We start from the raw sequence: 26289 nt of genomic DNA on the forward strand, positions 1-26289 counted from the left end.
GCCATTTTCTCAAAAAGTGCAGGTTTGGCAGCACTAGTTGACAACGCCATAATGAGTGAACAAAATATCCGAACAAATGCATATCATGGACAGTATTATCCATTCATCTCATTCTTGTGAGTGCAGAAACAGTTTTGACTCAACCACACACTAATGGGTTTTTGGTGTCAAAGGTTAAAAAAGTCACCGTGGTCTTACAAAAATAGTTCTTCACCTACACTTCTTTTATTAAATCCCCTCTACATACAGAATATCACCATGATTTATGATACTATTATGAATTTTATATCAGACCTGCAGCTGTAAACGGCTGCCTCACTAGTTGGGAGAGACATGCAACCATGAGGCAGTAATTCAAGTTTACTATTCAGAGTTGAGGGTGGAACACATTTCCCCATCTTTCCCAGTAAATCACAGCTGATATGGAAACAGTACAACACCCTTTCGAAATCCTAATTCACACAAAAACAATGTAACAATGAAAGACATATGGTCCCTCTCTGCTGTGTTTACACACACTAATGTTTCCGAAACAGTGAGCAGAAGAGAGAATGCTGCACCATGACTGTTGCTTCAATCTGCTCTCACTGGGTGGCGTGTGCACATACAGAGATCGCACCCCATGCATATACTGTATATTTACCACTGTGAGCATATAGTGCGTTTACAGATGACCTCATTCGGTGTGGAGATCTGTCGGGTCACCTGGTCTGTTTAATGTGTTGAGCTACTCAGTGTAGTTTGCCACGGACACAACCTGGCTGACAGCTTATAAATTGGATTTAGGGGAGTGTTTTTTATTGTTTCCCACAGGGCCAGACTAGAATAACAATGGCACTTCAAAGTCAGTCTGTATGCAGTGGAGGAAATAAACAAACCCACAAATTCTGTTTTGAGAAGCTGAGTTCAGCAATGTGTCTCGTATCTCTGACCATCCAAACAGGCCTCTGTGCTTGTACTGCTGACCCTTACTGTGCATGCTTTCAGAAAAAGGGTTTCAAGTTTTACCCAATGCATTTCCCATCGCTTACATACTCTAAGACTGTGCTTATTATCAGGTTACACCTCTTATTGTAAGGATAACTTGTGTCTTCAGGAATTCATATTTATACACTATGTTATGTGTAATTACATGAGGTTCTTGTTCCCTAATGAAGCATTGTTATGGCAGAAATCTGATTTGATGCATTTCAGTTGACAGGTAGACAATTATTATTAATAGAAATATGGGCTTGTTAGGAATAATCAAAGAGAATCAACTGTTGCACTCAAGTGCAAGAAGGAGCAGTCACACACGCAGACAAAGTCTCTGAAGGAAGGCTCAAGGTCTTCTCTGAGCAGCTCACTTCTTACACTCTTTGTTATCTAACAGTCATGGGTAAATCATAACAGAGCCATACACAGTTAGTGGAAGAGTTTGGGCATAGTCAGAGGAGTCATCCCTTTAAGGTATGGGCATAGTTTCTCAGAAAAAAAGGCTTTTACTGAGAACAAACATGGAGCGCATGCATAGGAATTGGCAATTTCCAAAAATCTCGTACATTTATAAAACAACGGGCCCAAAACTTTGGGAAAGTTGCTACAATCCTGCCTTTCAATGTTTAAAACAGGCTGTGTGTGTGTGTTTGTCTGCGTGTAAAGTAAGTAAAAGTAGGTATAGACTTGCTTGCATAAAAAACACCCACAAACACCACTATTATTTTAAGCAGATACAAGGTGTGTAGAAAGTACAAATCTCCCTCCTTCACTTTTTCTCCCTCTTGTCACTCAAAGTGTTCAGGAATAGGTCGAGTAAACATGGAGATCTTTGCCACAATGGCAGCTTTGCATTAAAATGTCCATATCCTGCAGAAATGACAGCCAAAGAAGCTGAGGTGTCACTTTTTCGCTCAAAAACTTCTCCGCCAACCACTGTTGTGATGCTGGCTCATGTTCAACACCCACTTCAGCTGACAGCATCAAAAGGGAACACGACAAGTTAAGCAGATCTATCTCGCCTGTTTTGAAGCGTCTGAACTTGCTTTAAAGCTGCTCAGTATGCAGCTCCCTGTGTTTGTCTCTGACTCTGTAACCTCTATCACAGAGCACGGCCCTTCCATTTATCTCAGTGTCAGGCTTACTTCACACACGCGGTTCTAACAGGTCAGACGCATGATCTCAGTAACGTTCCATAATCCTGAAAATGTCATTGTTTGGGTTGTTACGAGATAATAAAAGTGACAACAGCAAGTTTATGTGACACGTGTGATGAAACATAAAAATGTTTGTGCACACATAAATTGGGGTTTCTACATTAGGTCTTGTGTGACTGACTTTTGTACTCATGAGAATAGAACTCTTGAAGACAGAGAACCTCTCAGCTGATGAGGTCAAAATATCAAATAGAGCCTTGCACCACCTGCTGCTGACTATTATTTGCACATATTGTGAATTATGGTTCACATATACTAGCTTGTAAGACATCAGTGTATTTTTATTGCAGGCCTGTGTGAGTGTATGTGTTTATGTTTACCACAGATTCTTCCATTCACAGTTTAAAGGCTGAAATTGTTCAATCATCCATTAAGCTAAGCCACCTTAAGCAAGTCTTCTAATTTACTTACCGTACCTTCACAATGAATGGGTTTTGAACAGTTGGACTATCCCTGCAATAATTTGCAGCCAAACACACTCTCCCACAGTTGCTTTGACAACTTAACGCATTGCAGTAAAACCCTGTTTTTGTCTAGCAAGATGAAGTCAAAATTGGATAGCGCATCAATAATAGAGTAGATTGCATACAAAGAGGGGGAAAGCAGCAGCATTTGTTAGAGTGACCAAAGACCGGCCCGAGTCAATGTCCACAACGACAGGGAAGATAAGATACATGGTGTTTGAGCAGAAAATTGTGAGTAAATGTCCTGTCAGTGAGGTGATAAAAGAGTTTGTTGACTTTTGTGTTTGCCTGTTCACTGTTCTCTGTGTTTCCTTCCAGCCTGGATAAGATTCTAGCTGCCATGACAATTGCTGCAGAGAGGAACAATAAAGAGAGGTTTGCTCCAATAGTTGAAGGACTGGAGAACCATGAGGCCCAGCAGCTGCAGGTTAGAAATTACACAAACAAACAGTCCATTTACATCACTTCACAGTACATTCGTCACATTCGTCCTTTTATTTAATTATTCAGTGACAGTTCAAACATCCAATACAGCAACCCTGCAGCAACAGTGAGGAATATTTGTATTTACAATGTAAAACATGACTCTCTACTTTGTTCCTATTAATATTCCAGTAAGTGATTATCAAAATAAAGTTATGTCCTCATAACCAACAGATTACATTGTTTTGTTCTACATTATTCCACAAAAATAAGTGGCTATAGCTGTACTTTCACATTAGCTGCTTATAAACTTAGCTCAGCTGTCAGCTGATCAGCCTGGCTACTGTTAGCATAGCATGGTAGTTCATTTTTCAGTTTTGTTTTTTAACTTGATGCTGTAGGAAAAATTGAACATGAACATCAGTGGAACTCTGTTTGGGTCGCATTATTTTGTGAATGCCACGTTCATTCACAGTCTTGCATGAAATAATAATCTAGGACAAAGTGAAAGTAATCAAAAGTATGTTTTACTCACTCAGCAATCTAACAGAATATGTGACACAATTCATTAAAGGGCATTTATTCTGTGATCCGATTGATGCTACCCAGACTAGTAAAGAGGCCAGCAACTTATTACAGTTTTCTCCACAGTGGACAGTTACACTGTCACACTGTCATTCACACAAATTCTCTTTCATTCTGAAGACACTGGATGCAGGCAAAACTGAAATTGACAGCCGTGTCACTGTGGGGTCCACAGTGCCTCAGCCTGCTGTCTTTATATGTGTTTCCGCTGTTCCTGTCTTCACGTCCACTTGTCAACCTTACAGCACCTCCAGCACATGATGGAATGTGATCATGAGCCGCTTTAATCAAAAACACCTGCTACACCGAGCTTCTCTATTCTATTCTCCATATTCTTTTTTTTTCAAACGACAGAAAATTATAATAAAAACGTTGTTGAGTTCCACCATATACTGTACCTTCTTTATTTCTTTCTTACTTTTTTCTTCCTTTCATAGCCTTTTTTTCCTCTTTCACACATCTTACAAATACTTCCTCTTGCTTTTTTCCATGTTGCTGTCAAGTTGGGTCTCAGAGGAATCATTGTGAAAGGGCAACTAAAGCACCGCACCTCTCCTCATTTCCACTAGTTTTCTTCAGCAGCAGGAAAAAAAACCTATATAACAGCAGTAACAACACCACTTAAAATATGTTTTTGACAAGCCAAAAGCAGCAAATTACTTAAGGAATTACATTAGCTGCAGGGACTGAGAAGTCATGAAGGAAGAGTCATGAAGGAAACTGATGAGGCGGGTGGTGGAAAAGAAATTCTTTTATTAGGAGCCAGTTTTTTCTTTTAAAGCCTTTAATGAAATGAAGCTCCTTTAATTGAAGTAAATTAAAATGCATCACTGATGCAGGGGGTTCAGAGACATTAATAGATTTTTTTAAGCTCCAAAACGTGCAGATCTACACTATGCTAACATCATTAAAATGTGTTTTACCGTGGTTCTGAGTACACTTGTCTGTTGAGTATGTGGGAATTGCTGTATTTCAACTTTAACACCTCAACAGTATTGCCTTTAATTACGATGCTCGGCGCTCCCCCTACAGCACCGCTGCAGCCCCCTTAACCTTACACGTATAATGACCCCTCCCTACCTACGCAATGGCTTCCTATTTATACTTAGGTATACTAGATGTAAGTATGAATCTGTATGTAGGAGAAGAGAAAGAATTTTTCATGAACTCCATGGCTTTCTTCACTCATATGAATTCTGTGAAGATTTGGTGGAGTTTCTTTTATGTGTCTGGCCTCTGGTGGATACAGTAAAATGTCAGGTTTCAATGCACAGATCTTATTTCAAGGCCCTCGGGCTTTTCACAAACATGGAGAAATCTGCCATGTTCATGGTCCCTGGCATCAATGTTGCTGCATCCTTTACCGCAACAAACTTTCCTCTGAGAATATACGGTGTCATTAAACAGCATTTTCTCCCCTATATAAAATGGCTAACAGACATGTACTGCTGCTACGGAAAAGGACTATTTTGGTGTCAAAACTTAAAGCATTAATGTTTTTTGTATTTAATTTTGTGGCTCTATTAAACTACGACTTCATTTAAATTAATGAACAAAACTGTGTAAAAATGTTCAGGCGACAGATGAAGTCAGCTCACACATTGTGTGTGTATGTGTGTATTGATTCTGCTAAAACTATTAGACCAAACAGCGTATTTTAACCCTGAAAAATAATAAAACCGATCCAGGAAATCACACCAAATCACCATTGTTGTGACTTATTAATAACACATTCAAGCCCACAGCACAGAGTCAAGGTTCCAGAAGGCAGCATTTCACATTGTCCATGGGAATCCTTCAGCCTTCTATCGATTGACTGTCCAAGGAAAACTGTCTTATCCGAGGCTTACTCCCCTGGAACACCTTACTGCTCATTATAATTCATCAGCGATTTCCTCTTAACCCCCCCCTCCGCATATCCACCCACCCACCGAGCAGACACACACACTTTGAGGCTTTTTCCTTACCAATAAATCCATTAATAATGCACACCTAGTCAATCGGGCAGCAGACTTCTACCATCTTCTGTCTGGTTTCTCTCTCTTTTTCTCTACCCTTCCCCCTGATTGTTACCATCTCTTTTTTGAATTTAGAGCAAAATATCCCACACAAAAACACACACATTTACCCTACAACAACCAAACATACACTTCAGATTTTATTACTTAATCTTTTATTGATGTGTTTTGCAGAAAAATGTCTCTTATGTGTATCCTTTCTCATCTGTTTTCCCTCTATCTTTCTGTCTGTTTGGACCACAGGTTGCTTGCATGCAGCTGATCAATGCTCTGGTCACCTCCCCTGATGACCTGGATTTCCGGATACATCTACGCAATGAGTTTTTAAGATGCGGCCTCAAGAAGATCCTTCCTGTGAGTTATCAGAGAACACTTGGCCAGTAAAATTCAATTAGCCTAATTGCCAAACAGTCTTTTTTTTCCAAATTGAAGGTTCAAAGATTGCTTTTATACATTTGTGTTTATATAACAACCAGGCACCATCACACACACAGAGAAGTATGAATATTTTTATTAATATTAATTTAATTAGCAGTGGTAGGAACTTGTGCCAAATGCGATGCAGCGCTTGCACCTCATCACGCAGGCATCATTATCAGCAACCTTACACATCTTCACACGAGCCGAAGGCAAACGAGCTCCGACTCATCACTCACGCTCTTGTTTGTCGCAAGTGGGGTGAGCATGTCACAGAGCCAGTTGTTAATAAGTCATCCCAGCTGCTCCTGTTGATTTACTGTCATTACTTTAATTATCTTCAGTTCTGCCCCCTGATATGAAAGAGTCTCTGTGTACAGTCATTTATGAATGCCACATTTACGGCTTTGAATGCCGACATTCAGACACTGTTTCAGCTAATTATGAGTTATGCTCAGGAGTCAGCGTAGCAGAGAAATAGTAAACTCTTCTGAAAACGAGAGCACAATTTTTTTGTTCTCATAGTCCTTGACGGCCGTGTGCGGCTCTCCTCTCCTCTTTTCTTTTTTTTGTGTGCCATTGTGTACCTCCCTCTGAACAAGTGTTGCTTGCTGAAGACAGATGGCGCGCCCAAAAAACGGCACAGGGTGATTGATACCTGCAGAAATTGGGTTACATTTGGCCCTGTCTCCGTCTGTAAACTCCACTGCCGGTGATTCATAGAGAAGTGGTAAAGAGCACCCCGGTAGCCCCTTGTGGCTGGAACAGGTGTGCAGGAATTGGTACTGTCTGGAATACTTAGTGAAAAAGGTTCAGGGCAGCTCAGTTCCCAGTTTTCAGTACAGCTGGAACAGGGAAACTAATAATTATGGTGCTGCAGATTTTCAGAATAAATCTAGTTGGTGATGGTGACAAAAAAAAAGTCTGGCAAGATATAACAAAGCAAATCAGTTTACGCTACATGCGACTGTTTATTATGATGATGATGATGGTGTGAATCTTATAACACATTCTCAACTATGTGCTGCATGTCTTACTCATTGCAGGAGTTAAAAGAGACAGAGGAGTTGGACATCCAGCTAAGGGTGTTCAATGAAAACAAGGAGGAGGATTCCATCGAACTCTCCCATCGCCTGGACGACATTCGCGCTGAGATGGAATATCCTTTTTTGTTCCCCCCTCTGTGTGCATATACAGATGAACAGGTCTGCAGATCTACCAGTGAGAGATGAGTGTATATTGTGGGTTTGGTGAAGCCTTACAGGCTAAAGCCCCCTCATGGGCTTGTTCATTAGAGAAGGATTAGAGGAGCCAGAGCACAATATCCAGCTCCATCTCCAGCCAGGTATACTAGGTAAATAACCCTGTCATCTTAACCTTTGACCTCTTCACACTTCTTTTTATTTACTCTTCTCCTCTTCTCCATCTACACCTTACTTTATGTGCTTTCTGTTAGTATTGGGTTAAGTAGGACTGTAGTAAAACTCAAAAGGAAGGCCTATGAGTTCCCGGCCCTACCACTTATTCCACACTGTAGTAAATTAATATTTGTATGCAGGGTTTTAGTATCATATTATATGGCACTGCCTCTTCTTAACTTCTCCGCTTCAATTTAGAAATGGGAATTTTGACCTCTAGCTCTCTATGAATGTTCATTTAAGTCCAAACACTCAGAGTGGGAGTTAATAAGGTGAGAAGTAATTTAGTCCCAAGTTGGAAACTTTCTTCAAGCATCCCAGAGAAGAGAACCCTTTAATAATTCACAAATCTTCTCTGAGGCTATGTATGAATGGCTGACATTGTGAGCAGACAAACCCGACTCTGACATTGTTATGCAGATGTTCATTCCCACAACCTTTTTCTTCCACCAAATCCCACAGTTCTAGAATGGGCACAAAGTGCTACTGTGAGTGACAGTTTCTGTTGACACATGTAGGTGATGGGAGGAGGTTTTTTGTGTGTGTGTGTGGAAGGAAATCGGAGAGAAGAAAAAAAGGGCACCTGGATTAATGATGTGCTTGAGCAGGTTCACAAATGAGAAGGCCCAATGTTTGTTTCCAAGGACAATGTGGTATTGATCTGGGCATAATTCGGATGCTGGCCTACGTTTGTCCCTTTTGTTGTGTGCGGACACACACAGACACACACACATATATGCATGGTATCAGGCAGGTAGTTCTACTAGCAGAGCATCACATATGTGTCTTGTTTCTCCCACCAGTGTCATGAATATTAACCTGAAAAGGCTCGTCTCCTCTGTGTCCGGCCCAGGTCCAGGTGCCGAGGAGGTGACTCTAGGCCCTTAATAAATATTAATGAGCTGTGGAATGGTGATTGATTGACCCCCACCACTGACTGGCCTACATCACACTTGACTGCCACTCATGTTTATTCATTATTTGGAGAGAGAGAGAGTGAGAAAGAGAGCGCAGTGGGGGTGCCATTGAATAGATTGGCATTTTACATTAGGTTTGTGTCTGCAATTTAGTGATAGATGAAGCTAGTTGGATACTTTCCCAGTGTGAGCTCCTTCTCATGTCCTCTCAAATGCTGCTGTGGCGAGGCTATAATTGAATCTCACAGGACTGGTAATTCTCCCAGGCTTCACACTTAGCTAATGCAAGGGAAGGAAATGATACTTTAGAGGAGGCTGTATTCCCATCCGTGTTTTTCTAAAAATTTTTGATACGGAATGGGAGTTTAATTACAGACATTGTTGAAATTAATAGGAAAAGTGTCAGACAGTATTTAAAAGAATTGATCTGCTCTGGTTGCAGTATGTGCAGATTGTTGACTGATGGCTAACTCAGCCACTTACAAATCATAAGTCAGTTTCTGCATTTAACTGGTGTTTTCTGTACAGATAGCAGGAAGGAGGGGAATCACAGCATATGGTGTCACAGTGTTGTAAATGTCACTGGGATGCTTTGCAGTCAGTACCTAGTTCTGTGTAAATATTTTATCAAGATCTACACTTCATGTTAAGATGGCAATCAGGTTTACATCTCTGCTCTCATAACAGTGCTGCTTCTTCGCTATACTCTTCTTCTGCTCGTGTGCACATTTCTGAGAGGCTTATTCCACTTTTTCAGAAAAGATGAAGCTCCATAGGGAAATCCATCTTTTTTACAGCAAACAAATTAAATAGACTCCAAATCATTCATTTTCCTCAGTGCTTTATTTCTTAGAGCTACACTTTCAGAACACTATTAGGTGTTTGAGAAACACAAATTTAATATTTCATAAACTGATCTTGTACAACAAATTAACCATTAACATAAAAATTGAATTTTGCCTTGAACACAGTCCTTTCCTGTGTTCTTTTACACTGTGGACATATGCAAAATTAACTTTTCTATTGTTACATTTCCCTAGCGTGTATAGAGACCTAAGAAGTATGAGATAAGACCATCCCCTCATTTCTTTCATTCTCTGTGGATGACAAAGGATGTGTCTGAAGCAGCTAGTCATTTCTGCATCCCTTTATGATGTCAAAAGGGGATGAGCCTCACCCCAGACTGCTTCAAATGTTTATGTTTAACTTCAACCTGGTTGGTTTTCCTGTTGCAATATAAATGGTACAAGCAACAATGACAAAGCCTCTATATCTAAACAAAGAAGAAATAGAGTGCGGGAAGCAGCAGCACATTTGCATTTAAAGCTACAGACACCAACAGGAACCAGGCTAAAACCAGAAGTTTACAGGCATGGTGGAATGAACCGTTGTGCAGAGATCACATGAGGACACGTGGAAGCCTTCATAAAGAGGGCTTTGATATGGGACCTTAGAATATGTATTGCAGTAGTCACTAATTTTGATATCAAGCGCTGTGTACTTCTTTTAATTAGTGGTGTCAGTAACAAATACTGATCAAGCAATATAGTGCATATTTCCACATTGAGAAAAAAATGAGGCAGTCTAAATTTAACATTTGTTTTTGATGTCAAAGCCATCACTGCTTCCTCCTGGGGAAAGAAAATATAAGACACATAATCAATACTTTTGCAAATTTAATAACATGAAGTTTTAGTCCTGAGCGCACATCAGGTCCAATCTGTGAACTGAATCTCAGACGTATTTTTTTTTTGCTCTGCAAATGATCAGATCCCTGTCATTCTCAGAGATTTTCCATGTAATTAATTTCCTCTGTCTTGCATGGTCTGGAGTGACAGGAACACCAGAGGGAGTATTCTTCATTTGCCAATCTGCCCCTCCTCGAGTTAGCTGTTTACACTGTATTAGCTTCCCCCAAGAGAGAATGGATATGTCTTTGTTTGCCTTTGTACAATGATACCTGTCAGAAATCCTGAGTTAAAAACTGGGAGAAATAAGTGTTTATAGTGAAAACTAGGGGTAATATAAATCTGAAGTGAGTGAGTAATAAACTCAAAATAACTTTAAAAACTAAAATGTGACTCAGTGCTAAAGTTGTTTTTCTTAACCTTGCTTCTGCACTGATATGAATGAGGTGTACCATCTCCTGTCCAACATGGTAAAAGACACCAACTCAGAAGCCTACTTCCTGTCAATCCTTCAGCACCTATTGCTCATCAGGAACGACTATTACATCAGGTAAGTGCAGTGTGTGTTTTTTTTTTTTCTTATGTACCACTGGCCTTGTATTGACTGACGCTGTGATGCTCTCTGTCAGTGTGCTCTGTAGCTTCAGGGCCTTTTTTTTTAAGTTGATATGGAAAAAAAAAACACTAACACTAGCCCTGTCCATTACTTGCAGGAAGTCGTTAATGCCCTATGGGTCTGTCTGTCTATCTCTGACCAACAATGAATTTTTTGGTAGCAATTTGTAATTGGAGGCAAACTGTGTCCGTAACTAAGGGCCAAATGTGAACATTTAAACTGCCAGTATGTAAATGTAAAGACAGTCTTTTAATTAAAAGCAGTGCAAATTATGGAGATGACATGCATCTTGTAGCTGCTTCGCTGACCTCTGGAAGTAAAAAGCTTTAAGTATATTGAACTTATCGCCACACCTGTGTAAGCTCACACTGTGAAATGCTACAACACAGAGAGAAAACAGCTTGCAGCTGCCACTGGTTTGGAGCATAACAACAATTTTCAGCTGGGATGCAGCTTCTTTTATTCGCTACTAAAAAACACAAGTAATAAGTAAAGATTTGGGTATTATTGTGTTATTTAGACATATAAACATATGTAAAAAAGAGAAAATTAGGATTTTTAACTGTGCTGTTTACTTTCTACTACAGCTGCCTGACTAGAAAGTAAGGTCACCACTTATCTGAGTGGAGTGACACTGATGAATTCACTGCTGTGTCAGACCTTTTTTGCAGAAATAAGACTTAAAAAAGAAAGTTGGAAGATGAAGGCAGGATGAGAGGAGGAAGATGAATTTAACATAGACAAGTTGCTGTTCCCTTGGAGTTATGAATAATGTATTCTTCATCTATTCGGAGGAAGTGAGAAATAGAATTCACATTAACCATCTAGTATCGCCATGTCCACCTCAGCTACACTGTCCACACACGCCTCTGTAAGCCAGTGGTATGAAGGGATCAGTATCAATGCTCATGAAAAAGTGATGGTCTTTTTAAAGATGTGTTTTTGATTTTGATTTTCTCCTCCAGCCTTCATAACAAATGCAAGGAGAAACTTGCACATGTGCAGACACAAACATTAACAGCAGAAATGCATTATGACTGAGGCATTTTATTCCCCATACATCACTGCTGTGGAGTTAGGATGATGGAAGACACAGTGCTGCAGTGCATGCTGCTTTTTCCAATAGATACTATCTGTCTTTTTTTTTTCAGGCAGTTTTAAGGTTTAGGGTCAAAATTGTGTTAAAATGGGAAATAGTATAGATTTCCACATGTTTTAAAGAAATGGGAGGTGCTGGTGGAAATCCTTCAGTTGTGATGATCGGTGTTGTTTTTGTATTCACAGGAATTAGTAGTTACCTTGATTCTTTTGTCCAATATTTAATGCTAATTTATTAACACTTATAATTAGTATTCTAATAATAAGACAGACTATAGTATAACTGCTCTGTCTACTGTAATTCCTCCAAACACAACATTAGTTGTTTTTCTCCCCTCTAGGGCTTGGTTTATTTTTGATAATTAATCTCTCACTGCAAGCCTAATGAATGGGAGCACATCAAACCCACCCAGTAAATATAGAGCAGATCTGCTCTTTTGGAGCCTGGTGATATGGGGATTACACTGGTTATGTGGAGCAGAGCTGGATCAAGTGGCTGGGGCTGTGCTGAACTGCGAGCTATCACTGGAAGAAATGAAAGTGCCAAAGTAAAAAAGAAGAGGTGGGGAATGATACAGGGGACATATGCTTGCTTCTGGAGCCCAGCCCTGCCCACTGTGGAGGGGCCTGACAGTTCTGGGTCACCCGCTCCCCGTCTCTAGTTATCTCCACCCAGCCCCTATCTGCTCGGTGGTGGCGGAGGATGGAGGACGAAGGGAAAAATAGGCCGGCTTATTGAGATAATAATGTGGTGTACATTGGTGACAGTTGTAAGCCGAGTGCCACAGTGCTTAAGCCATGCAGGGCGACGTGCGAGCTTTCACTAGCTTGTTCCAGTCATGAGTGGGCGAATCCACCAGCTCAATCTTAATGTATGGCATTACATGCTTTCAAAACAGCACACCTAAATGCTGATTTATTCTTATTTGCTTTGGCTCAGAATTTTGTGCTCTTTCATATTTCTGTTCATAACATGATATGGTCTGTCCACCCACAAGGTATCATCAAACATAGCTCCAAATTTTTAGAGTTAAAGCCTTGAAGATAAACTTCCTTCCATTTAATGTCTGATTATAACAAAGTGCTCTTTACCACATGCATTCCTTTTTACTCAGATACACTGCTGGATTTTGTCGTTTCGGGCACAATTAACCCACCTGGCAAGAGACACTTTGTTCACAGTTCTGCCTGCCAAAGTCAATTATTACATTTTAGTAACATTAACGCTTCTTCCCCTTAATGCTTTCATGCCCAGCCATCAGACAGACAGGCTTTGATCACAGTTTGAATTCCTTATCTGGATCAGAGTTGTCATAAAATCTCATACTTTTGGCTATCACAGATTTTCAATTATTCATTATATAAACCAGGAGTCTCAGGAAACTAAAAATGGTTTACACCAGAATATCTACTGTATGGGGATTTTATGGATTTTTCTAATAGAGACTGTTATCTTGTCATCTTCAGGGTATAAAATTATGCAAAGGTTTTCAAAGACAACATTTAAAAAAAAATAAACCCATATTTATGTAAATTAAAGAAACATAATCTCCCTATGAAAGCATGCTGCCCTGCGTGTGCTTTTTAACACATACAGGAACAAAGCATCATCTCTGTACAGTTTCTATTTAAAAAAAAAAAAGGTGAAGAAAGTTCACATGATCATTAAATCACCAGTGTTTCACTGTGGCCTCCTTTTGAAAGGCTGTTTGCCTAATCAGCTTTATATTGTGGCTGATTATGATTATGTTATATTATCTGTTTGATGCTAATTTCAACAGTACCAGTAGTAAGCAGTGGATTTTTGAGCTGTCTCAAAGACAGAGCTCGTAGTTTTTCATTCGACATTAACAAACATTGTTCATGCTTGGTTGAGTAAAAGAGCAATAGTTGGTTGTGGGTTGTTTGATCCTGTGTTTAAATTTAAAAAATAGTCAGTTCACTCGCATTAAACTTTCAAAGAAGTTTTTTTTTTTAAATTACCTGTTTAAGTTTTAAATTCAAACATCAACTTTTGGTCAACATCATGCTTGGAAAATAATTATTTCTCAGTTTGGAGTTCAGCTGAAGCTGAACATTGTATTTGCTAAATGTCACTTGCAATTAAAGTTGATAATGTTACGGAGAAAAGGTCACATACCAACCTGTATGGTGGTTGATTCACACACCCTGCTTGACAACACCAAGCACTCAGTCACACTCCTAACTGGCTGACATGTTTTCCCGACCATTGTGCTTTCAATTACACACGTTACACTGATTAGATTTACATTTGGGTTTTTATGGTTGCTCTAATTGGCAAAGATGATTGCAAATTATGCAAGAGGGCAAGCGTAGCCTTGGCTACCATCAGTCACCTTGAAATGAACAGACTAACACCTACTTGGGTTCGGTGTAGCCATTAATCTGCTAATTTCATGATAGGGGTGAAGCAAGTGATCAAATTTAATAGGGAGCCTATTTTCTCCAGCAGCACCCTTTCTGACATGGCATTTTGTGACCTCTAGCTCGGATAAGAGAATCATTTGTGGTTAATTATCCTTGTAGAGTTTGTGTCACTCATATCTTTCTGCGGCTTGTCTAATTGTTCTGCTTTGTTTTCTGACCTCTCAGGCCTCAGTACTACAAGGTGATAGAAGAATGTGTGTCTCAGGTGGTGCTACACCGCAATGGCATGGACCCTGACTTTGGCTACAGTAAAAGACTGGATGTGGACTTTACCCATCTGATCGGTAACTTTTTTAATTTGTTACTAATTTCACATGTTGTTGTCCAGGCGTGTTTAAAACAGGAACTTATTTATTATTAATTATATATATTTTTAAATATAAAGAAACTGACCGAATCTCATTTGGCAAAGGGAATTTAATTAAGTTGTGCTGTTTTTGCAGAATCATCGTCTATTTGCACTGCATCTCTAATGTGTTTTTACATTCAGAGAGAAGAAATAAATAACTTTGTCACTCTGTTGTGTCACTAACACCTCTGTGACTTGCCAGCCATAGGGTCATTAAAAGTTTCAGAAGTCTACAAACTTTTGTACTGAGATTTGGTCAGCTTTTAGCATTATGGTTGGTTGAATAAACATCCACATGTATATTTAAGCGAAAAGTGTCTTTTCACTTTGCTTTGTTTAATGTTTTTTTCCCCACATCCACATTCATATTAGAATGTGTTACATAATATGTGATAAATAATTTACACCTTAATTGTAAATGATGTGATTTGTGAATGTACTGAAACACACAAACTATTCAAAAAATAATGGCACAAAGAAAAAAACAGTGATAATGTTTTTACTCTTGTTACTCTTGTCTACAACCGTTGTTCATTGTTGGTATTTCCTTGTCGGCTTATAAAATAACAGTACTTTTGACATTAACTCGATCCATCCTTCGATCCATCCTTCGATCCATCCTTCTATCTATCTATCTATCTATCTATCTATCTATCTATCTATCTATCTATCTATCTATCTATCTATCTATCTATCTATCTATCTATCTATCTATCTATCTATGAGGAGCTAATCATGCACTGACAATCATGTCTTTCAGATCAGTGCGTGGATAAAGCTAAAGTTGAAGAGAGTGAACAGAAGGCTGCAGAGTACTCCAAAAAGGTGAGGCATTAATCACTCCAGCAGCCCCCTTTTGGTTGGCCAACTCCCATCAGGGAAGTTTTTTTCTTCCTCTGAGCTCCCAGACAAGCTATTGATTTTCCATGCCCTCATCAATACCTGGCTGTGACGCTACATGATCCGTATCTGCATTACAAGAATCAATGGTGATGTTCTGATGTATACTTATTTGTGCACAGTGCTTGTGCAGAGTTAAATTATGTGCCGACTGCTTTGACTCAGCTCTGCATCTTAAGCTCTCACTTTGTTTTAGATTTGCTTTAATGCAAGGTGATTGCTTGCCTTATGGATTAATAATGATAATATTCATATACGCAAAAATACAATTCACTTGAAGCACAACATGTATTTTATGGAGCCTCATTACTGCTGTCTGAAAACAGCAGTGGTGGTTCTGGGAATGTTGTTTTCTTAAGACTCCTGTCCCACCATCCCATCACGCACCCTGCTGGGCCCGTGAAGTCATTGTAGCGACATGGCTTAGTTTCTGCAAAGGTTAGATCCATCAACATACATGAAAGCCAGGCCAGAAACAAAGACAAAGGACAACAGAGCTCTAGGGCCACAAGGGCTATGAATAGAAATCGGCCAGAGAGTGTAAGACAGCGTGTTTTGGTGTCTGTTGATGTGCCCCGTGGCCAGTCTCTGGGGACACCCTGCCGCTCACCAACCTGTATGTGTATGTGTGTGTTTACGTCAGCGTACACCTGTTTGTTATCTGCACATACTTGTGTCTCTTTCTTTTGCAGTTTGATGAGGAGTTCGGCGCGCGGCAGGAGGCACAGGCCGAGTCTCAAAAGAAGGAAGAGAGAATCAAAGAGTTGGAGGGGAAGATCCAGGCCCTGGAGTCCCAGGTAAATCCATAAACCAAAGTCCCACCACTCTGTGAAACAGTGTTACATCCTCAGGAGGTCTTTATACTGTATGTTTCCCAAAAAAGCAGCAAAAAGCAGAAGCACTTTATAATCATTTGAGTTTTTTTTTCTTAATAAAACAGTGGGAATCATACAAATAAAAATGTTTATTTTAAAACCATTGCATTGAGACGTAATGGCACCACTCGAAAAAGGTTTGATGTAGTCAGAAAGATATCTTTCTACCCCACTTACAGATGTGAAGCTGTTGTAAGTGGGAGTTATCATCCATGCAAGAACATTTGATTTAATAAAGGGTCAATCTCCTTCTTAAGTTGTAGCTCTTTATATGGGCAAATTGCTCTATTGAAGCTTTTCCTATGAAATTCTATCATCACAGAGATGGATTGCATTTCTTTTCCTGGTCTGCACATCATTTCTTCCCAGGCAAACCCCTCCATTTTGAGCACAGAAAATGACTGCTATTTCCCCCTTAACCCAATTTCAGACACTTTAGTACTACCTTGGGACAAAAGGGCAGTTTGCCTCCCTGCATTGGGAATTTAATATAAACCAGCATTGAAAGATGGTTTGGCTACATCCATATCAGCGATGCCTTTTTCTTTCAAACATTCATCTTCTGTTGCTTATGATGGCACTTACCGTCTGATAAGCTGCGCCTACACATGTGATCCGAGAGTCAATGTGAATTTTCACACTTGTATCATTCTATTACTGCAGGCCTTAAGCAATCTGTTTTGTAGTATGAGCTTTGTCCTAGCCAAAGTCACTTGTGTGTGTGTCTCACTCATGCTCTTTATATGCCTGTGAGCTGTCACGCTTGCTTCTCAGTTTTTTTTTCTAATTACTGCACACTGATTTTAATCACACCATCAGAATCAGAAGCTCCTCTCCACCTTCTCTGCCTCTTTGCTCTCCCCTGCTTTTGCATCAGGTTGTGTTACCTTAGCGTGCCCCTTTTTTTTCCCTGGTTGGAGCTTTTTTATGTTGTTTTCAAATGTTTTTTTCGCTATAGCACACCTTCCCCTCGCGATCCCCTTGCAGGCCCGTGTCTTTTGAAGACTGACTGACTGTGGTGCATTAACAGGTAGTGTAGAGTAGAGAAGCCCTGGAGAGTCAAACCCTCTCTTCCCCCTGTTTGTCTCAATGCTCCTTCAAAGAGCCCTTACTGCCGGAGAGCCACACATCAACATCAACATTAACCTCAGCTAGGAAACATGTAATTTGCTTTGCAGGACCCTGGACTATTGTGACCCTAAGGACTTTGGAATATTACATGTGCTTCAGAATGGGGCTGTTATGATATTAGATTAACTGCATTATTATCATGGCCAAAAGAATGATGCGTTAATTATCTGTTAACAGCTTTGTCAGATATTGGCCTTGCAATGGATTTTCAGCAACCTCTGGGGTTCAGAAATGAACTCACGTTTGTTAATTATATTAAAGCTTAAACCTGCATAATTATGGTTTGTGACCACATTGAATGACTGGCAGGTGCCGTCTCACATTATAAGCTTCCCACTTTCACGACTGCCTGTCTCAGCTCCAACATGCTCCACTCAAGACTGTTCTTCAGAAACGTATGGGTCGGGTGATGTATGCTTCATCCATGGTTATATAGTGTCTGTAATTATCAGCTATTCGACAATGAAATGGCAGTATTGGCCGATATGCTGACACTGACTTATATTTCCCCAGAGCATCCAAATTATATAAAAGGGACAAGTATGTCTGTGGTGGGGAGATTTTTAAAACGTCATAAACTGTTAGTATAGATGCTATTAAAGCTCCAGCGTTCAACACTACAAGTTTAATTACCCAATTTTATAAGTTTATTTCACTACAAGGAAGGCTTGATGTTCTCCGCAGTTTTGTAGGTAGAAAAAAAGGCATTCTTTATGCTTAAATATGTTCAATGCATGAAATAAACATGGTTACTCACTTTAATGGTATGAATTATTGGAAGTTTATATAGGGGATTTTTTTCAGAAATCCTTTGAAATATGCAGTCTTGGTAATAACAACTCCAGAGTTACCTCTTATTTCAGGCAGGTGTTCGCACAGACGGTTCGATTGCTACCTCAGGCAGTGAACAAAACAACAGTGTCATCCTCACAGGCAGTTATGATTGTGCTACTTCAGGAAGACTGGGTTGTAGGAGTATGTTTTGCAGCCTTTTCCACATTTGACACAGCGCTGTAGAAAAGCCATTAACTGTGAGAGCACAGAACCTTTAAATCGGTGTGTGGACACGCATTCAGTTTGTCCATCAAAGCAGCTGTGCCGTCGCTGGCGTTTTGCTGAATATGAATGAAGTGGGAGCTAACCCTAACCTTTCATCTTCCAGACTGAATTCCTGTCAGATATTAAAACACATGCATGCCTGAGTCGCTACTCTTCACCTTGTTTGTGAACCAGCACATTTAATGAGAGTCTTTCTCCCTGGAACTTTGGCATTGTAACAAGCGGTCTGTTTGATGTGTCTGTTTGATTATCTCCCAATTGAGCTGAGTGGAGATTCTGCTTGTAAACATCAACAAAAGGACATTGAAATCACAACAAAGTGGCACTCCTCCACCCTTCCCCAAACCTTTGCTCGCAACCATTCAAGGCAAAAAAAAAATGGAAGCTATTCATTGAATTGGCTCTGGATGTGATGAATAATGTAGCACTGCAGACGTGCATTGGAATACTCGGCGCCATCCCGTTAATAGGTTTTAACTACCTGGCGGTCTTGTAGCCGACCCAGCATGACCCCCAAGAGCAGCTGGAGGTGTAGTAGACCACTCTCTTTGTCTTTGGCTCCCTTCTACCTAAGCTGATTGTAGAATTTGACTCAACTAATAATGACAGCAGAATTCATAATGCAGTACTTATTATGTGCGGGGGAGCCAGTTGAGTTGTTAAGCCAAAAATACACAGTTAAATCAATTGTGTCATACATTTATCCTTACATTAACTGAGTGTTGCTGATCTTTGAAAGCAGTTCAGAGTTCTCTTGCTAAATTCTTCCTGGCTTGTTCTTTGAAACTTTGATATCTGAAAGCCTCTAACTTTTAAATCCCTATGGGTGAAGTGTAAAATAAAATTTCTCTTTGCTTTAAATATTGCACTTTACTACCATTTTCTACCATTTTTTACAGAATGAAAGTTCTTTTTAAGACACACAAGCAAAGATTTCCATCCCCCCCTTTCCATTATACACATTAAATATTTAGTTTTCTGCAGTCCATAGTAAGATGTGTTCTGTAGAAATGACTCCATAAAAATATTACATTTCAGCTGCACAATGTGTTCCCATCCTCTTTTCTTTCTTTTGGCAAGGTTGCACAAGAGTGAAATATCAAAGCAAAATGGGTACATTTCTAAAACAAAGACTGCACAGTGAAATCAATGCCCATCACACATCTAAGAGTGTTGAGTTGAAATGTATTTTGCTATGCCAGGAACAGAAAAAAAAATGGAGGAAGGTTTTTTTTGTTTTTTTGAAGGTGCACCAACTGTCAGTGATGCGGTGCCTTGTTCCTTTCATGCAGTCATTGCTCCACACTGATGTTCTTTTGAAGATAGATTACATCTTGTTTTAGGTATAAAAGTACAGTACACTCTGCCTTCGCACATCAGATGGATCATCCAGATGAAATGGGAATATAACACTGTACTACCATTGTCATTTACTGTGTAAGAGACATCCTCCGTGCTTGCCTCTTTTTTTTCTATCTTTATTGTGTTTGGTGTGAGTACCGTACTCTACCTGTTCTTGTGTACTACAGTTCTTCTTCTCTGTCTATCTAACCCACCCCCCATCTGTGCCTCTTTGAACCCCTCTGTGTCTTTTGTCATGCGTGTCTGTTTTTCTGTGGTGTTGTGTGTGTGTGTGTGTGTGTGTCTGTGTGTGTTGTTATCTGCACAGTTAACTATTGAAAAAGACAAGCTCAAAGAGGCTCAGAGACTCATCAGGGAATCTGAAGCCAAGGTGGGTGTCCTCTTTGCATGTGTGGCCCTTGACGTAATCTCACATTTAGCATGTTGCAAATCCAAGTTAGTAGTAAGAAATGCAGCGTTAACACCGCTTCAGCTCTTTAGTTGGAGAAAATCCTAGAACTGCTTATCGTCCCCTCTGTTTTCTCTGCATGTTCCTAGAAGTATATTATGCATTAAATATTAAATTTAAGGGGTATTTTTTAAAGTCTCTTCATTCTTTTTATGCCATACACAATGACACATATTTGTTAATCCCACAAAAACAAATAAGCTTTAAAATAATTAAACTCTTTAGATATTTGATTGAGATATTTATTTTGATAATTAAAAGCTACAGTAAACTGTAACTGTTTTTAACCAGACACAAATTACCTGCTTGTTTAAAGCAATTTTCATGAGTAAACACTTGTGATTGAATTTCTCCATCAGATATGAGATTGACACAAAGATTTAATCACACAGCATTCAGAGTTAATTACCTGCCATTCTGACCTCCCCACTGAGTCCAGAAGAGTATGAAACCAAATTGGATGGGTTAAATTTTGTATCGGCCTGATTCTCTACTTCAGACAGAGCTCCAGATGGGCTCTGAATAATATCAGCATTTAAAAGAACCATGCAATTATAAGATTGTGCATAATATACACTGGAAATGTACAGTTGACATAACATAGGAAGTGATTGTTTTGGGACTGGTGAAACACACTAAATAAAGGGTGATTGATAGGTTTCTGAGTCAAGATCAAGAATAAATGTTAGAAAACCTAATACATTAATTTAAAAAAAAAAACAGCTTCATATACATATACAAATTAAGTCCTGCTGCCATGGAACATGCAGATCTCTTCTTTGTGGACTTCCAAAAAGTGTTTCCTCTTTATCTCCAGGAAGATGTGGTGTTCAGAGGGTGCTTGGTCAGGTGAACAGGGCAGGTATTGGTTATCAGTTAAGATCCATATTCCTGGGAAGCCCCTGTAATAGTGTGACCTCCTTCCTAATAGTCCACCAGCAGCACTTAGAATACAGAGGGTGTCACCTTCTCTGTTTATTCATTGATCTGATTGTTTTGGGTCCACGCTGAACCTTGACATGTTCAGTCAAACCCATCTCTCAACAAGTTGGAGCTCTATCCAGACCCAGCAAGCAACACCTCAACGGTCATTTGGAGTTCATGTCATGGATCTTGTTAATGGTCTTCTCTGTGGTGATGATGACAGTGTTAATCTTCTTCACCACATTTGAATTCAACAGGCCCCTTCTTCACCATGCTGTAAAACGGAACACTTTCTTCTGAAGTTGCCACCTTGTCATCAAGGACCCCCTTTGATGTTAAGCACTTTAGACCAGATAACTGCACAAAGGCTGATGTTGTCCGCCTACTTGGATTAACAGTTTTTTAATAACACAAAATGAAATATCACAAAAGTTCCTTCTACAAATGTATCAATCACCCCTTGCATGTATTTATTAATATGATCTTGGCTCCTCTATCTGTACAATATCCTTGTATAATAGTTTATATTACACTGCTACTTAATTACAATGCGGAACATGAAATCTGATGTTGTCCCAAATGAATCACACAAAAATGCCCAAAATCAGTTATTTATATACTGTGTAAACGTTTTGGGGATGTTTATATCTGAATGCCATTGGCAGCAGTATTGTATCCCAAGAGTTCCATGGAACAGTGGGCTTATTATTGCTGTGCAACAGAGAGAGGTGGATAGAGAGATTTAGACTCAGAGGGCCCCTCAGTATGGAAACAACTGCGCTCTAATTTAGCAGCTAATTTGCTTCCATTCCCACATATTAATCTTAAAAGAGAAACGGACCACAGAGGGCTCAAGATTGACAGACATGTAATCATTGGATGTGGATTTTCACTGAAGAGCTCTGGGCAATCTGCATAAGAAGCTCCTAGTAGAACACCTTTTTAATTTTGAACCTAATAAACAATCCACCAATGCCATTATGTAATGAAACACTACGTAATGTCTTTAAATATGAAGCCAATTACATTTTATGCACACAATCAAGTGACTGAGGGAAAATGCACATTGTGGGGAATTGGTTTTGGAAATGAGAAGTGCAAGTGGAAATGCTTTTTGGTAAAAGGCAGGATCTAATCAGCTCTGAAGATCAAACCCTGTCAGAGCCAGGGCGTCTGTAATTGTGGTATTTGCATATTTTTTTCTGGAACTACCTGTGTCTGTGCTCTGATAGTGTTGACATGTCAAAGGACTGAAAGACTTTGTCTTATCTTTTTCAGGTCATAATTACATCCCTGTCTACTGTTTAATAGCCCAACACTGTGAGGACTTATAATGAACACTTCTTATCTCGTGAATTAAAACAGTAATCATTCAAGGTTTTCTCCAACAATTTGCTTAGCGTACATATCTACGAGGGTTAATGAACACCGCAGACTGAGCATTTGGCAGAAAATTGTTTGACTATGATTCTATTATTGCCCCAAAATCAGCTGAATTTGTGTCTTAAATGAGCAAACTGATATACATTTGGTAGTTACATGTTAATTGATGAGTATTGACTGTATTTAGATCTGCTCTAAAAGTGAACATAGTTAAATGAAGTTATACAACTGCTGCAAGTCAAGCAATGCATTTACAATAAAATAATATTAAAATATACAAACCAAATGTAAATGATGTCTAGTTTTGAAAAATAAATAAGCTACAAAATTCATGCATTGATATGCATGTTGGTGGAATGACCTGTTGATGTGCAACAGACATAAATCGCTGCATGTTTGTATGGTTTGAGGTCAAAGAGCAAACAGCTCACAGTAGTAGCATATTTCTGCATCCAGAAAGAGTTGCTGCAGGAGGGTGAAGCCAGTGTGGTTACTGTTCATTTGTCAGTCATAAATCATCACTCTGTACATTAAGTTTCACTGCACAAAAAAAAAAGATCTTAACATTCACCTCAGGTGTGAATTTAAACACAGGCAGACTTGATCAAAGTCTCATCGCTGACATTTCTGTCCTGTATTCGCAGATCGCAGCAGGCCCGTCTGCAGCCGGAGCTCCAGCTCCACCACCTCCACCAGGGGGTAAATTAGCACCACCACCTCCTCCACCCCCTCCTCCCCCACCAGGTGGCTGTCCCCCACCTCCTCCTCCCCCACCCCCTCTCCCTGGTCACGCGTCACTTCCACCACCGCCTCCACCGCCCCCACCTCCAGGTGGTGGACCTCCACCTCCACCGCCACCCCCTGGTTGTGGCCCGCCGCCTCCACCACCCTTCGGGGGCTTTGGTGGGCCTCCACCACCTCCTGCATTGCCTGTTGTCAAGCTGCCTTATGGACTGGAGGTTAAGAAGACCTACAAGCCTGAAGCTGTGATGAAGAGGGTGAACTGGACAAAGGTATGGAGATCCAAACACTGGAAGTATTATGCAGTCAAGGAATTTTATTCTGTTGTTTTATTATCATAGATGCACACATTTTGCACTAGCTTTAGTGGATTATGGATATTGTAAGCCACTACACTGTGAGAAGATGCAAAGTTGATGTTTCAGTCTAAATGAAGCTCTATTCAAATTCACTCCTTAATCTAGTCAAACAACCGTTCAGCCAAAGGCCAGACTATTCCACACTCAGCGCCCATTTCAAGGATTCAACAGTAAACAATTTCCACTGCACAAATGTCCTTGGATTTGCACATTCTTAGCATAATTGAATGAAGCCTAGGTTGTGTAGCGTTCCATCACATTTGAATACAATTTCAATGGGGCATTCTCTTGGATCTGGGCTTTATTTTACCATAGATAATTTATCCATTGCCCCAGGGGTTCTCAGCATTAATTTAATGGTTCTTCACTGATACTTGTGTGACCTTGGGTTTTAGTCTCCAATTACTGGCTGTAAACAAACTATCAGACTAGTTCTGTTGACATCATGTTAGCAGGGCCAGTTATTTTAATGGTTTTATTGGGGTCAAGCCACATATAACCTTTTTTTAAAGGCCATCAGTTTTTTGTTTTTTTGTTTTGTTTTTGTTTGAGTACCAAATGAGCTTTTATTTTCTCAACGATACATTATATATTCATCACATCCAGACACTGTGACAGACATGAAGAGAGACGGAGTACTGACTATTGGATTGAAATCAGCATGTTACAGGTTGACTTCACGTTAAAACTTCTCTAAGATGCCAAGTATGCAAATGCCCGACTCTGTGTGGGAGTTTCATGAGCAGTGGGTAGAAAATATTAATAGTGTAGCATACAGTATGATATCCAGCGTGTAAACAGTAGGGAAAACAACAACTGATTATTATTTTTTGTCTGTTTGTTTCTTAATAGCAGGTGGGGCTGGTTTGTTGTTGTAGAGCCTTGATATCATTAGGCATTTTTTGGAGAAGCATCTGTGTGTTGTTGCATATAGGATTTGTGCGCATGCAGTGCAGTGTGGATGCCCTTTGTCTGGAAAGAGCACAGAAACAGGTTAATGTGCAGGAGCATTAACCTTGCCTCCGCAGGAAATGTAGTTTGGTGATGCAAATGAAATTCATAACCACCTGAGGAAAAACAATCTTTGTCTCTTGTGTCGATTAAGTGGGACATGAGTCGTCTGTCTTCTCTAGGTGCAGCAGATGGAAGTATGGGTGTGCCAGGAGCAATTGTGATTTGGTTGTAGAAAGAAGGAATGGGAAAGAAAACATATTTTATACCCGCATACCTTCTACTCACTAGATGTCCAACAAGTGTAAGGTTCAGTCAGGGGAAAAAGGCTTTAATATTGAGTGTGCAGCTGTTGACTATTTAAAACAGCTACACATTAAAATAGCTGTAGTAGTGACTGCTGTGACATATCTCCATGTGTATACCCACAAACACGCAGTATATCATACACTTATATGTTGACAGTGCATCCATGTATTATGTATTGTTTTCAATTACATTACAAGTCCACTAGTCGAGCAGGAAATGCAGTGGCAGTGCAGCCATAGCCAGAAGCAGTAGACGCTCACCTGAGTGCCCAGCACAGGCGCAAATAGGGTAATGTCAGCTTTGTTTAGGTGCTAAATGAATTATAAATCAGTTATCGTTTCCTGCTTGCACTTCCATTTTTTGTGTGTCAGTAATTTACACAGAAAATCATGTGTGCAGAGTGAGTAGGGAACTGTGCTGGAGACAGAATAAACAATACACAAACATGGTCATTTCTTATATTTCAGAAACCCAACCTTTATGTAATTACATGCTAGTGTAGTATTACAGAGCTTATTTAAGAACAGCAGGAAATAAAGACAACATCCAGATGCTGTGTTTAGCCAATCAGGTGAATCCAAGACAAGACCAATATTCTTAAAAAAAAATTCACATTAAATTTGAAACTAAAGGAGCATATCAAGGATCAGTCATGAAGAGGAGGCTGTTTCTGAACTTGTTGTATTGGTTCCTTAGTAGTAATTATGGGTTCCAGTACTCAAATATTCAAATTCTCATGTAGGACAGCAGAACTGAATCAATTTCTCTTTTCTTTCCTGACATTATTATTCCTTTTAGAAATATGTTTTAAGTTGGTCAAAACAAAAAAAAAAATCAGTTTTTGGTGGGGTGGTGTTTAGCTGTGATGAGGACCTTTTTTTGTTCTGTTTTGGTTTATTATCATAACTTATTATCACAAAGCAGAAGTTTCTTAAGTTTGTAAAGCATCCTTCAAAAGCCTCGTTTGGAGCTGTTTTGTTATATCACTTCCCCACATACTAAACCTTTTCAAGTTACCAGACATGTGTTTAGAGATTCGTCTCCTCGCAATCAGCCCAGTTTATTACAGTGCAAAACATGCACCTGTGTGTCACCAGCACTTTTATGAGAAAACAAAACAATTAGTCTTTGTTTTAAAATCATTGTGTCTCGACAGGGCATAAAAAGGCTGCTTCCAATTTAACAACAGATACAAGGTTAGTCGTCATAGCAGC

The 26289-nt window shown here is 39.7% G+C and overlaps 1 protein-coding gene across 5 annotated transcripts in view; it reads left to right on the forward strand.

Moving 5' to 3' along the window:
• Positions 1-26289, forward strand: part of diaph2 (diaphanous-related formin 2) — a 327687-nt gene that overhangs the window by 105143 nt on the left and 196255 nt on the right. For 4 of the 5 annotated variants that reach the window (XM_028415521.1, XM_028415525.1, XM_028415523.1 and 1 more), the window contains 9 exons: positions 2975-3083; positions 5926-6036; positions 7146-7258; positions 10556-10672; positions 14450-14568; positions 15394-15458; positions 16226-16330; positions 20268-20330; positions 23360-23728. In XM_028415521.1, the coding sequence (XP_028271322.1) occupies positions 2975-3083; positions 5926-6036; positions 7146-7258; positions 10556-10672; positions 14450-14568; positions 15394-15458; positions 16226-16330; positions 20268-20330; positions 23360-23728 (1171 nt within the window). The remainder of the gene's footprint in view (positions 1-2974; positions 3084-5925; positions 6037-7145; positions 7259-10555; positions 10673-14449; positions 14569-15393; positions 15459-16225; positions 16331-20267; positions 20331-23359; positions 23729-26289) is intronic. The other variant, XM_028415524.1, reaches the window with a different exon arrangement.

The sequence above is a fragment of the Parambassis ranga genome, chromosome 10 (genome assembly GCF_900634625.1).
Source record: "Parambassis ranga chromosome 10, fParRan2.1, whole genome shotgun sequence".
Taxonomy (NCBI): domain Eukaryota; kingdom Metazoa; phylum Chordata; class Actinopteri; family Ambassidae; genus Parambassis; species Parambassis ranga.